The sequence below is a fragment of the Amblyomma americanum genome, chromosome 1, assembly GCF_052857255.1.
Source record: "Amblyomma americanum isolate KBUSLIRL-KWMA chromosome 1, ASM5285725v1, whole genome shotgun sequence".
NCBI classification, from domain to species: domain Eukaryota; kingdom Metazoa; phylum Arthropoda; class Arachnida; order Ixodida; family Ixodidae; genus Amblyomma; species Amblyomma americanum.
The window spans coordinates 443121367-443135061 of record NC_135497.1 but is presented as its reverse complement, the minus strand read 5'-3'; the positions used below and the strand labels follow the sequence as shown (position 1 = coordinate 443135061).

Sequence of the window (13695 nt, the reverse complement as noted above, 5' to 3'; positions counted from 1 at the left end):
CTTGTTCTCTTTACGTACATGTTTGTGTTGAGCAGTACGTTGCTTAACGATCTACGACGGACTTACCCAACAACGTGGACTCTTGAATCGCGTTTCATTCCGGCCTGACTGTACGTGTTCCTCTTTGGAGCATGATGGAAGCCGGCCAAAAGGACGTCACGATAAAGAAAGAGGCTGACAGGACACGCTGGCAACGACCACTGAATAAAGCTTCACTTGTGCACAGCCTCAGTTGTTAGTGCCATCGAGTACTACTTCTTTCTTTGTTGTGACGTCCTTTTGACTGGCTTCTACCACGCGGAATGCAAATGCGTCCAGAACGCACGGAACGTTAATCTCTGCTTCCAGATCAAGGCGGCGTCCTGGGCTCTTGAGCATGGTGTGTCCGTTGTCATCGGCAGCGGCTTCGAAGAGATGGCCATTACGCGTATCGTGCAAGGCAAGCGCGTGGGCACTTTCTTCACCGAGCACCAGTCCAAGATGATCTCCCTCGAGTCAACAGCCGCCAATGCGCGGAAGGCGAGCCGCACACTCGAGTCCCTGACCGCGACGCAGTGCTCGGCCGCCGTGCTGGCCATGGCTGATGCGCTAGAGGCGCGGACGGCGGACATCATGGAAGCCAACGAACGGGACTTGACCGTAGCCCGCGAGCAGGGGCTCAGTGCACCCATGCTGGCGCGCCTTGCGCTGACGCCAGCCAAGCTGTCCGCACTGGCTGACGGTCTGCGCACCATCGCGAAGACGTCGCCCAGCATGCTGGGACGCGTTCTGCGGAAGACCCGCGTGGCCGAAGGCATGGAACTGAGCCAGGTGACGGTGCTCATTGGTGTTCTGCTCGTCATCTTCAAGCCTCGCCCGGACAGCCTGCCGCAGTCGGCGGCGCTAGCTGTGGCAACAGCCAATGGGCTTCTACTCAAGGGCGGTCATGAGGCGGCTCATACAAACCGCTGCTTCTGGGCAGCTGCTGCAGCAGTGCCTCAAGCCGTACGACGCTGCCGACGCTCTGGCTCTGGTTAGCACGCGTGAAGACGTTGACGAACTGCTTAATCTCAAGGGTTACACTGATCTGGTCATACCGAGGGGTTCGAACCAATTGGTGCCCGACATCCAGCGCAAGAGCCGCGGCATTCCCGTGTTGGGCCACAGCGATGGCATCTGTCACGTCTACGTAGACCGCGAAGCGGACAAGCAGAATGCCATGCGCATCGTTGTGGACTCTAAGTGCGACTACCCGGCAGCCTGCAACGCCATGGAGACCTTGCTCGTGGACCGCGATCACGTGGAAGGCGGCTTGCTCTCCGCGCTGTGCTCTGCGCTCAAGGCGCATGGGGTCAGCCTGTACTCGGGGCCCCGGATGGCGCAGCTACTCACGTTTGGACCGCCGGCGGCGCCCTCCATGCGCATCGAGTACAGCGGGCCCCAGTGCGCCGTCGAAGTGGGCGATTCTGTCGACGAGGCACTCGAGCACATCAACACACACGGCAGCTCGCACACGGATGCCATCGTGACAGAAAACAGTAAGTGATGTGAAGCCAGCGACTGGAAGGCCTCGCAACGCTTGCTTGTTTTTCAGAGGACACTGCGGAGCAGTTTCTCCGGGGAGCGGACAGCGCCTGCGTGTTCCACAACTGCAGCACGCGATTCGCCGACGGTTACCGCTTCGGGCTCGGTGCGTATCTGGCGTGCTCAGCTTCTTCAACCAGCTGTCCCAGTTTTTCTGATTTTTTTTCGAAACTAATTCGCCCTTATTTACCAACACCAGTTTGGCTGAGCTGCAGCATGTGGGGTGCGTTTTTTCAAGTTCGGCGGTAGCGAAATAAAGTGATATCTCCACCTGGACAGAGGAGGCCAATATTGTCATTGTAAGCTAATCAGAAAAACGAATGCAAGACGTTCATTCGAGCACCAAGCGAAGAGTCCATATCTATCATGAGTCCTACATTGATATTACGCTACCATTTAAACCCTTCAAATTACAGTACAAAGCATTCCTAAAGATCACTGATGATATCTTAAGTATATAGCTGCACTCATATGCCCATGCAAATCACCACTCTTGCGAAAAAGTTTTTTCTCCATGTTTCCGTCAACATGTTATCCAGCGGTTTCTTTTTCTCGCCAGTGGGTTGTCGCAGATCCTCTGATGTGCTTTCGAACGTTGCGTTAATCGACAGCCAGCATTTTAAGTACATGTACTTTATATTTTATGTCTATGTGTACACCGTTTCATCAGGAGAAATCCCTGCAAATGTATTGAAGTTTTGCCTGCTCCGAACTAAAGATGGGAGTCGAGGCCTTGTCAGGCTCCATGCCTTTAGCCTCGTCTTCCACTTTCAACTGAAAGGAAATAATATGGTCTGAATTTGAATCTAAATAAAAAAGGCGAAAGCACCTCGAAGACGTACGAGTCGTTGTAAAGACAGAGCCCAGTACTTGTGTTGTACTTCGCTTTGTCTCTACGGTGCGGGCTTATAATTGTCAAAGATCGAGGTTTATCTCTCCCCCCCTCCTCCACATACAAAATTTCACTATCACCCGAAAAAATAACTCAGCTCTTTCCCGGAGGCGAAAATACTATTGCATAAAAATATTGCTACGCATCACATAAGAACATCCTTAAATAATTAAGAGCACGAAGAAAAGAGTATTGCAAGCGATTCGCTCTGAAAGCTTTTGAACACACGCGCATCGATCCTTGTTTTTCAAACTCGAATGCTGTTCTGCAGTTGAGCAGTTAACCAAGGCACGCGACTATCCACTGCTGTGACTCTGTGTCTTCGGCGTCCGGCTCCTGAGTCCAAGGTCAGTTGATCGTATCCAGCCATGGTAGCTGCATTTCGATGAGTATATGAAATGCAAGAACGCCCGTAGGCTGTGCGATGTCAAGACGCATTAAAGATTCCTAGCCGGTCGAAATTAATCCGCAGCCGTATACGCTGCGGCATCTCACCCACTTCTGGCACTTGAAGACGTTACCGTGGATTCCGAGAAGGCAGAGACCGGAGACCCTATTTCTTTAGGGCCAAAGTTCTGCCTGGACCCGGGAATGAATACTGGAAAAATCAGCGCTGCGTTTATTCCTTCTCTGTCTTATCTCACGTAGCGCTGGCTGTAAGTATTGAAGCTCCCAGATATAATATACCATGCGAAGATGCGCAACTTGGTGTCGGTATAAAAGAACGAATGTAGTAAGCAGGGCACGTTGTCTGAGAAAATGTGTTGAAGAAAATACGTAACCATGTTTTTTTTCAGTAATCGTCAATATATGTCTGGCACGTTTTGCACCAATCTCTGAAATACCAGACAAGTGTTCACAAAATAGGGACTAGCCGCCGCGGTGGCTCAGTGGTTATGCTTCTAGGCTGCTGACCCGAAAGACGCAGGTTCGCTTTCCCCTCACCTCTTTCATATCTCTCCTTCATACTGCCTGCTTTCGTTTATTTCCGTTACCCCAGCTCAGGTGCCGCCGCCAAAGTGATGGCAGATGCCGGGGTTTGCAAAACTCTTTTAATTTTCATTTTTATTATTTTTTATCAATAAACACTTATTACTGCTACATCCCGGCCGCGGCGGTCGCATTTCGAGGGAGGCGAAATGCTAGAGACCCGTGCACTGTGCGATGTCAGTGCACGTTAAAGAACCCCACGTGGTCGAAATTGTCCGGAGCCCTCCACTGTGGCGTCACTCATAACCTGAGCTGCTTTTGGACGTTAAGCCCCATAAACCAAACAAAATAAGGACTATAACGGAAGCTGAATAATGAACAATATGATCAATACCTGAGAAACTAATCGTCAGCTGCAGCGGGCGGCATTCGGAAAGTGAAGTGCCGCATGTAACGAGCAGGTGAAGGACGAAAGGCAACACTAAGCGGTGGGCACCAGAGCTGCGTGCGTGGCATCCGTCACTTCGTGTGCTGTTTGCCACGTCATGCTAAGCAAACAGGCCCAACCATCTACTCTCTTGGATGGAACGTCGGGGAAGAGAACCCTCTCGATGCACCAAGGCATTTATCGTGTTGGTCACACGCTGCCGTCTTCTGCACGGGCTGTTAGTGGGCTAAGCAGTGTCCCGAAGCTGTACGCGAGCTATAAGTGACGCCGCAGTGAAGGGCTCTGGGCTTAATCGGCCACCTGGAGTTTTTTAATGTGCACCGACTTCGCGCCACACGCGGCTCTTTTTGTATTTTGCCATCGATCCCTCAACCCTATGCTCAGCAGCCAGACGCCAAAGGCACTGGTCCATCGCAGCGGGTCCAGAAGGCTTTCTAGATCTGTTTTAAATGAGGCTGCACCCGCTAGACGCATATACACCCCGCTTTTTTAGTGCCATTGTATGTGCTTGATGCGTGACTTTGTCTCCGTCGTAGGGGCTGAGGTGGGCATCAGGACCGGCCGCATCCACGCCCGTGGGCCCGTTGGCATGGAGGGACTGCTGACCACCAAGAGGCTGCTCAGGGGAAGCGGAAACGTTGTCCAGGACTTTGGAGAGTCGGGCACCAAGACTTACCTGCACGAAAACCTTCCCTCATCCTGACTCCTTGGACCTTCCTCGCCCACTGCTTCTTGTACATAGTCCTCGTTCATATACGCTTCGAAATAAATGGGAACACGCACGTGAGCTGCTGGTGGTGCATATTAAAGCGTTCGGAGGCAACGGTGCATGGGAAGCACGTGCTCGCACCGATAAAGTACAATGGTTCGCGTGGATTCGTTCAAGGGTCGACGTATCTCTCAACCTCGCGCTCTCTTTCAGCGCTTCCTGCCCGACGTAAGCTCTCAACTCTGATAGTGCACGCAGTACTTCCATGGATGAATTCTTGCGTAATCTGTGTAGAGAAGTGCCTTCATTTTTGCTTCTACTTCGATGGCTGCTGCTGTTGCGAGTTAACAGATATTGGGCTTCTTTGTAAGCGATTTCCACAGCACTTTCTGAGAGCTCCGTTACATAAGACGCGCGCGTAGGTTGCGCAAAGCGCTGAGGCTAGTACACCCTCCACCGAGGAAATAAAAAAAACACGCGAAAAAGGTAGAATAAGTCATTCATTGACAAGAGCGTGTTATTCAGCAAGTGGATATTGCTGCGCGTTGTTAGGGTCTGACGTATGTTTTGCATCGACGTTTTGCTTTTTCGTGTGACCTTTCAAGAGATGAGTCAGAAGGGCTGCTGCTATAATGGTAGAGCGATTTATTGCGACTATTGTAATGCGGCTTTCTTTTTTTCACCCCTTAAATAACGGGCATGCCGAACGGAACTGAACAATATATATGCAAAAACAGTTGACTGAATTTTTTTTTGTGCGTGTATACGCCCGCGACTTGCTCAGGCGGAAGTGTTCGACTGTGTCGGCAGCGGATGAAGTGACGAAGAAATTGGGTTTCTAAAAGAAATCGGCGTTTTCCGTCAACCGGACAGTTGATTTGTACCAGTCACCAACACAGGCTAAAGCCGGATTGGTGTACAAAAAGCGGAAACAATGATGATAGACTGCGCGTGTCATTAAAAATTTGCAATGAGGAGTATATTTCAAACAATGAAGAAATTTCTGTCAACTTCGACCTGAGCTGGATTTCAGGACCGAGTGTTATTTTTATAGATGCGCTTGAGGGGTCTCGACATTCGCCCATCGAAACAGCGTACAGAAGAGGCGGCAACCTTTTTATCGCCATCAACGCTGCACGGCGGAGATGCAGAAGGGTATAGCTGCCGTGTATGGTCCGTCATTCCTGCAGCAAGCAACGGGCGTGTTCACGGTACAAAAATTAAAAAAATGGGCGCTAAATGTGAGGCAAAATTTCGCGGTGGAATTTTCTACAGGCGCGGTGAGCAACTGTTACCACAGTCGCCCACTCTACTGATCCGCCACGTCACATTGATAAAGCTGTACTCAAATGCTCTCTTAAACAAGAATACGAGTAAGTCGGCTTTGGGTAAGATATCTTGGTTACATAGATTAAAATGCGACTATCTTGCACTCTCCCCCCCCCCCCTCCTCCAGCGTTTGATCGCGCCCCTAGTGGCTGACGGCAGTAGTTTTTATGCGCGAAGTGGAACAATCACAGCGCCGCCTGGGCATTTATGATTACCTAAATGGCTGCGTTAGATCGCAGAAAAAAATAGGTATGGTTTTAACGCAGTTAAACCCAATAGACGTGCGAAAACATTTGTTTAGCCTGATTGGCTCATAGGTTTGCTTTGCTGGGGGTTCAGCATGTCTGGAGACGATATTAGACTCAGGTTAAGCTCTGATCGAGGTTAAACTGCAATGTTCCGTTCGCGCCGCAGGTGGAAGTTGACGATTACGACGACGTGCAATGCACAGCGAGAGAGAGTGCTGCAGTTTAACAGCGGGCATGATCGGCTGCGGCGATGGCATAGTGCTCTGGCCAGCGAAGCTGATGTGTTCGCTCCGCCGCGAATTCAAGTCCCAGTCATGGCAATGTTTATTCTATTTACTTATGCTGTGCTCTTGGCACAAACCCACAAAAGATCGCGAGATCTTGCTCGGGGTTTGCACATCAGAATAGTGCTTACGCTCTAAAACACTCAGTAGCGACTCCAGTACGCGGCCAAGATTGTAAGGAAACACGAAATCTCATGAATAAGAGTTCTGACAGTCAGCTCCCGCGTGAAAACCACCGCAATTTGCCAACGAGCCTGCTGCCTTGCAATGACGGCGCCTGCGTGTAACAATGCACTAAAATTACTGTAGTCTAATAACACAGCTAACACGGAATTTTAGGCACGTGTTTTGGCAGCTATATAGCGGGTTTAAGAACTTGCACTGACCTGCCTAAACTTCATACTAGCTCATATTGCGATTCCTGCAGTTGTTGAAGGTTCGCTTCTGTTGTATGCGTTGTAAGCTGATGTCATGCTTGGAAAACTACACATCCAAACTGTTATCTTACCACTATTGCGTTCACTTGGGGATCCTGCGTAACTCTGTGGGATTTTGCCCTCAGTGATGAATTCCACGGATACCAGCCTTTCTTGCGGCCTTGCGCATTGAAACGAGGTTTTGCTCCGAAGGTTATGCCTCCGTGCCGCCCTCACCCCCTGCGGTGACTTGGTCGCGGCCGGCAAAGTTCCATGCCCTCTTTGGCGACTCCTGCCCCTTCTGCCCTTCTCCAGCCTGCGAGATGTGCCCACTCTGGACCTCAGGTTGGATCCGGGAGCCTAACCACGGGACCTTGGCGGACCTCATTCGGGGATATCTGCAGGCCACATATATCTGCAGGCCACTTCTTGCCCCAGAAGGCATGAAAAAATGGCTTTCGGCTGAAGCGCGCCATGCGTCAGGCATGCACAGACAGTAAAAAAAAAACAATAAAAAACGACGTTGCTCAATTCTCACGTTGATTCACATAACGCTTTCGCCCTCCTGTAAATCTATGGAATACAGTCTAGCTCACTTATAACGGCAGCAGTTATAACGAACGCTCGCTTGATAAGAACGAGGATGGCACTGCCGTCAAAATATATATTAGGGCTATATGGCACTACCCGCCGCGGTGGCTCAGTGGTTAGCGCGCTCGGCTACTCATCCGGAGTTCCGGAGTTCTAACCCGACCACGGCGGCTTCGTTTTTATATAGGCAAAACGCTAAGGCGCCCGTGTGCTGTGCGATGTGAGTGCACGTTAAAGATCACCAGGTGGTCGAAATTATTCCGGAGCCCTCCACTACGGCACCTCTAACTTCCTTTCTTCTTTCACTATCTCCTTTCGGCCTTTTTTACGGCGCGGTTCACGTGTCCGACGATACATGAGACAGATATATCAGGCATTTCCTTTCCCCAAAAACCAATTATTATTACTGTATGGCACTACGTCTCGGATCAAACGAACTACCGTGGCTGCAGCTCTCAGATGTATCGAATGAGGAGGCTGTGTAAACTTCCCTCCGCAGTTGGAAAACGCCGTCTGCCGCCAGTACGGAGACCGAAGAGCGACTCCTAGCTCCGTATGTCCCCAATGAAGCTGTCATCCCCCTTCCCCCCAATAAAAAAAACAATAACAATGTCGCATTGTAACTGCAGTTAACCGCCAGCCAGGCGCGCCCCGAGAGGCAGCATGGTCAATCGCTGCATGTGTGTGCCGGCTGGGCGAAGAGTATCTAAAATGGAACCAGAAGCGGGGTAAGCACGAGACAGGGGCAACGTTGAAAGCGATACTACTGCTCACGGCAGGTGGCCAATTAACGACAGCGATTTACAAAGTTTGAATATCAGTCACGAGGTATGTCTTGCTGGTCTACCCGGTCACATGGCATGCGTCGCCAGCCGAGTAAAAAATTCGCCTTCCGCTCTGCTTCCGCGTGCAGGCAGCTCGCAGACAGTAGACAGTCTCCGTCAGCCTTATGTAGAGCGGTAGAGCGGTGCGCACCAATTAATGAAATTAGTGGTTTTTGAGGAAAGGAAATGGCGCAGTAACTTCCTCATCACTTCTTGGTAGACTTCTGATCCGCGCCGTGATGGAAGTCAGACGCAAAAGTCGCCCGCGCGCAGTCACTGAACGTTAAAGATCCCCAGGTGGTCGAAATTATTCCGGAGCCCTCCACTACGGCTCCTCTGTCTTTCTTTCTTATGTCACTCCCTCCTCTATCCCTTGCCCTACGCGATGGAGGTGTCGACCGAGATGGTGAGATAGTTACTGCGCAATTTCCTTTCCTAAAAAAAATCGTGGTTTTGAGGAAAAGAGATGACACCTCAACAGCGTCTGAGGGAAGGCATAAAGGAGGTAGTGAGAGGAGGAAGAGAGAAAGGTGCCGTAGTGGAGGTCATCCGAATTATTTCGACCAACTTGGAATCTTTACCGTGCACTGACATCGCACAGCGCACGGGAGCCTTTTGCATTTCGCCTCTATCGAAACGTGGCTGCCGCGGTCGGGTTCAAACCCAGGTACTTCGGCTCGGTAAGAGTGAAATCAGTCGGTAGCCACTGTCTTTCGAGTAAAGTGCTAGTTCCTACATAGTTTTAGGTCTAAGTGTCTGTACTGCCGCGCGAATTTTTTGTCAAGAACATTGTAGCTGCGGCGAGGCGTCGCTTTACTTAGAGCCCAATGCGCTGCTGTGGCGCTTTACACAACGATTACTCGTACATTAAGTTTTGCGTGGAAATGCTCAGTGGTAGCTTTGTCGCTGCATCCTTACAAATTGGTCGGGGATTAAAACGAAGCGCCCGACCTACCGTCAGTTGTCATGAACGCTTCCATCACTACTGGAATCGACGCGTCCCTATAATGCGGCTTGTCCGCACAAAGGGTTTCGGGCGGGAAGGGCATGACCGCGCTGGAAATCTTAGAAAGCGGCTTGATAGGAGACTTTTCAAAGAAATCAACGCCACTTTTGTCTGACTGTATTTTTTGGCTTGGCACGGGCACAGGAAAAGCACTTTATACTTCGTTCTTTTATCGTCCCACAGTAAAGTTTGTATTTTTTCACTGTAATAGAGCAAGTCGACCTACTGCGAACTTCGGATACAACGAACGAATATAACGACCCTCAGGTTCGTTATAAGTGGGCTTGACTGTACTTGTGTGCCCAACCTCGAGCACGAGCACCATCGTGGCCTAGTGGCCACGGTATTCGGCTGCTGGCCCAAGGTCGAGGGATCGAATCCTGACCCCAGCGGCTGCATTCGATGCAGAAACGATCGCTTGTTGCGCGATGTAAGTGCACGTTAAAGAAACTACAGATTGTCGGAATTAATCCGGAACCCTCCACTGTATACGTCTCCACTAGCGCCCGTGCAGCTTGGGGACGTTGAACCCCAGATGTCAGCCTGACTACTCTGGGCGCGTTTAGCGCAGTAAAGACACTCAAAAAGGGCCCGTTACTAGTAATGAAGTGAAAATACCGTGTTATATCAATGGAGCCGAAGTCAAACTGCTGGCCTATCGCTTGAAAGGTAACCGCTTTGCCGACTAAGCCGCGGAGGCACCCGCACTCTTTATTAGATAAAAAGAAAAACATCGGTCTCCCCTCTATGGCCGTATGCCACTTAACCTGACCGGGTATCTCTCCTCAAAACTCAGGGAGGTAAATTCAGGATAGTGTAACCATTCGGTATGTTGACCTTGCGCCGAAAACAGCCTACTCTGTAACGCATGCTTCCTCCGCGAAAAATAGGGTCGGCAGTGATTATTTTGTTGACGACCTTTCATGCTACTGTTCCAGAGTGAGTAGCGCAATTGACCCAGAAATGTCACATGCCGCGCGCGAATTTTACAGCGAGAACCATATGGGTGTCGTTGTGCTTGCGGCGGTGGCCTGCTGAGCAACTCGGGGGACGAATTGCAGCGCATGACTGAACACATAAGCAGGTGGAAGAAGAACGGCAGGCTTTAAAATTCATATAAAGAAAACTAATGTCACGTTGAAACCACACCTACAATATGCGGTCGGGCACTGTAAATGTTTTTGGGAGGAATCTGGGCCGAGCAGTGCCGGCATTTCCGGATCATGGGAAGGAAACTGCGAAGTTTAGTTTTAAAATTGGGATTGTGTAAAACTGTGGCTGCTGATCTGTAAAGTTAAAATAGTGAAATAGTTTAAAGGAGCAGGGCAGAGTGTAAAGTTGGGAAATAAGACTAGGAAAATTGGCTATGATAGTGAGGCCGCTGCTGGCGCAGGGCATTGCGGTTTGGCGTGGCTCTTGTCCCGAAGGTGAAAGCCACCGCGGTGGCTGATTGGTTATGGCGCTCGGCTGCTGGCACGAAAGACGCGGGTTCGATCCCTGCCGCGACGGTCGAATTTCGATGGAGGCGAGAATTCTAGAGGCCCGTGTACTGTGTGATGTCAGTGCACGTTAAAAAACCCAAGGTGGTCGAAATTCCCGGAGCCCTTCACTACGGCGTCTCCCATAGTCTGAGTCGCTTTGGGAAGTTAAGCCCCCATAAACGTAACGTTGTCCCGAATGTGAAGCGGGCAACGTCAAACTGTAGAGTTGAGTTCGTGAGCGACACCATTCACGCGAAGAACCAAATGCCGTAAAACGGAGACAAGATGCGGGCTTTGCAATAGTACAGACTAGATCACACTTGTCTAGAGCGCTCGGGCGGTGCGCTGCAGGGCAAATGAAGTGAAATCTTTTCGCACCTGCTTTGCTAGCGGTAAGGCACTGGCGCCTGTGCGGTTCACGTGTCTATTCTGCTGCTCTCCAGCGCAACCATTATCAGTGAAAGTCAATACCTGCTTTAGAATTCCGCTTTATTTTCCCCGGATGGCACCTCTCGAGCACTCTAGACAAGTCTGATCGACTCTGTACATGAACGAGCCTACCGGGTGCCTTATTACAAGTCCTAGCCGTTCAGCTTTCCTTCCAGCTACGGTATTCAGACCGTGATTTTTTGCGTCGCAGCTCAAATACGGCTCGACATCCGCGGAAAGATCCGCGCACAAGAGCAGCAGCGGGCCTGTTTCGCCACTTTCGGGCCCACGTGGCGATATAACAAACGATAACTACTACGAAAAAGATGAACCATCGCCCGTCGGTGGACTCGTAATCTTTTGAGATAAGTTAGGTAATGATGGAGTGCTTGCGCTATTCTTGCATACGCCGACCGATGCGTTCTTGCCGTACCGTTATCTAATCGATCCGTGACCTTCGGCATGAGCCAGCTGGGGTCTTGACGCGTACGGAGTATCTTGCAAAAGCAATGCGCACCTACGGCGTGCAGCTTCAGAAGGCACACGTGAACAAGTTTGCAGACACTCAGAACCACGTGGTCGCGATAGCAAAATTATTAGTAGTAGTAGCAGTAGAAACACTTTATTTGGCCGCTCAAAAAGTCAAGCAGCATCGGGTTCAAACCCGATCGCGGCGGCTGCGTTTTTATGGAGGAAAAACGCTGAGGGGCCCGTGTGCTGTGCGATGTCAGTGCACGTTAAAGATCCCCAGGTGGTCGAAATTATTCCGGAGCCCTTCACTACGGCACCTTCTTGTTCTTCGTTTCCTCTTTCACTCCCTCCCTTATCCCTTCCTTTACGGCGCGGTTCAGGTGCCCAACGATATATGAGACAGATACTGCGCAATTTCCTTTCCCCAAAAAGCAAATTATTATTATTAATTCAAGCACCAAGAAGAGAGCGGGCCAGCTGGTCTTGCTGGTTATGTGTTTTAGGAACAAAGCCTGTGCCGGTGTGAGCAGCACATTGAGTTAAATTTGACAGAAACGTTTAATGGACTAAGTGGACAGAGAAGGGTGTTTAGGTTTGGTTTATGTGGGCTTAACGCCCCAAAGTTTAGGCTATGAGGGACGCCGTAGTGAAGGGCTCCGGAGATTTCAACCACCTGGGATTCTTTGACGTGCACTGACATCACACAGTACACAGGCCTCTACAATGTTTCCTCCATCGAAATTCGACCGCCGCGGCGGGATCGAACCTTCGTCTTTCGGGTCGGCAGCCGAGCGCCATAACCACTGAGCCACGGCGGCGGGAGAGAAAGGTGTGGTGAGGGTATAGTTTGGCTGCTATCGACGCGGAGGTTGGAGATGGCTTTCCCGTATATGGAGGGTATGGCCAGTGAATTGCAGGGTCCCGGTTTAATTTCCCGGGCTAGCTGTTTCACCAGCTCATCGCCTGCAATTCCGGCGTGGCCGGGAGGACAGGATCCATGTGGAGGTGCAGTGAATAGAACTGAGTGAACCTGCTAATTCGTCGCGGACCATGTATGGGTAGATTGCGGCCGTGCTTAAGGGCTCGTACTCCGTGAAGATGATCCATGTAATAGATGTATGTTGTATCGATGCAAGCTCCTGAATACTTAGCACTATTAGTAAGACCTCCAGGGTAGCAGTGGAGGGTGGAAAGAGTACGGTCCTAGGGCGTGATGATCTGGCGTTGGGTCTCTTAACGGAAAGCGATAGAGAAATCTGCCATGCCTACCTGGATGCCAGCCACTTCTGTGTTAATGATCCCATGGTGCTCATTCTGGGATGGGTGCGAAATGTAGCTTGGGGAAGGAAAGGAGTGCCTACGATAGATGAAATATCAAATGAAGAAATAGCCGATTGCTCGAGAAGCCAGCGGCCACGCGGAAGCCCTAAAATGCGAGAAATTTGTCGGTCCCTGTATGTGCTGTTGAAGTAGTTGTGAGAGTGTGAGAAAAAGCCCTGCTGCGTAAAGACGTACGTTCGATGTATACCCTGACAGGTAGAGTGCAGCCTCTTATAAGGGGTTTAATGCCGATTCGATTTGAGTCTTCTGCCTCCGGGTTAACCTTATACACGGGATAGTACCAAGTGTTTTTCTTCAACCTAGGGAATGTATAAGCTGTTTCGACTGGCCGTCGCGAATGCCCACATTTTGTTTTAAAATGCGTCTGACCATGCGTATGAGGCGGCGCAAGTTTCAATCGTCGCAGGGACAGTCGATTGAGAGGAAGATTCGTGCATTGCATTCCCAGCTCCCGCCATGTAGGTACATGGAAGATCTCGCGACCTTCCACGAGGTGGATGGGAGAATTGTGTTGTCTTTAAAATTTTGTGCGGGAGCGCAAAAGTAATTCCGATTTGCCTGGAGCGGAAGCGTGGCCCATAGCGGCGAGATGTACCTCACTACCGCGACAGACAAATCAGAATAACTTTGGCTCGGTAAGTCACGGGCATACAAGTATCTTTTTTTGTCTTCGGAAATGTAATTGATTCGCATCATTACCATTACTGACGGATGGTATAAACGAGTGATTTAA

General features: G+C 50.4%; 1 protein-coding gene across 1 annotated transcript; it reads left to right on the top strand.

The window, feature by feature from the left end:
• Positions 1-289: 289 nt before the first annotated feature.
• Positions 290-4614, top strand: LOC144104081 (delta-1-pyrroline-5-carboxylate synthase-like). The gene is given in 4 exon segments (XM_077636879.1): positions 290-957; positions 959-1517; positions 1574-1669; positions 4370-4614. Coding segments are annotated over 4 exon segments (1365 nt in total). The 5' UTR covers positions 290-414; the 3' UTR covers positions 4537-4614.
• Positions 4615-13695: the final 9081 nt, after the last annotated feature.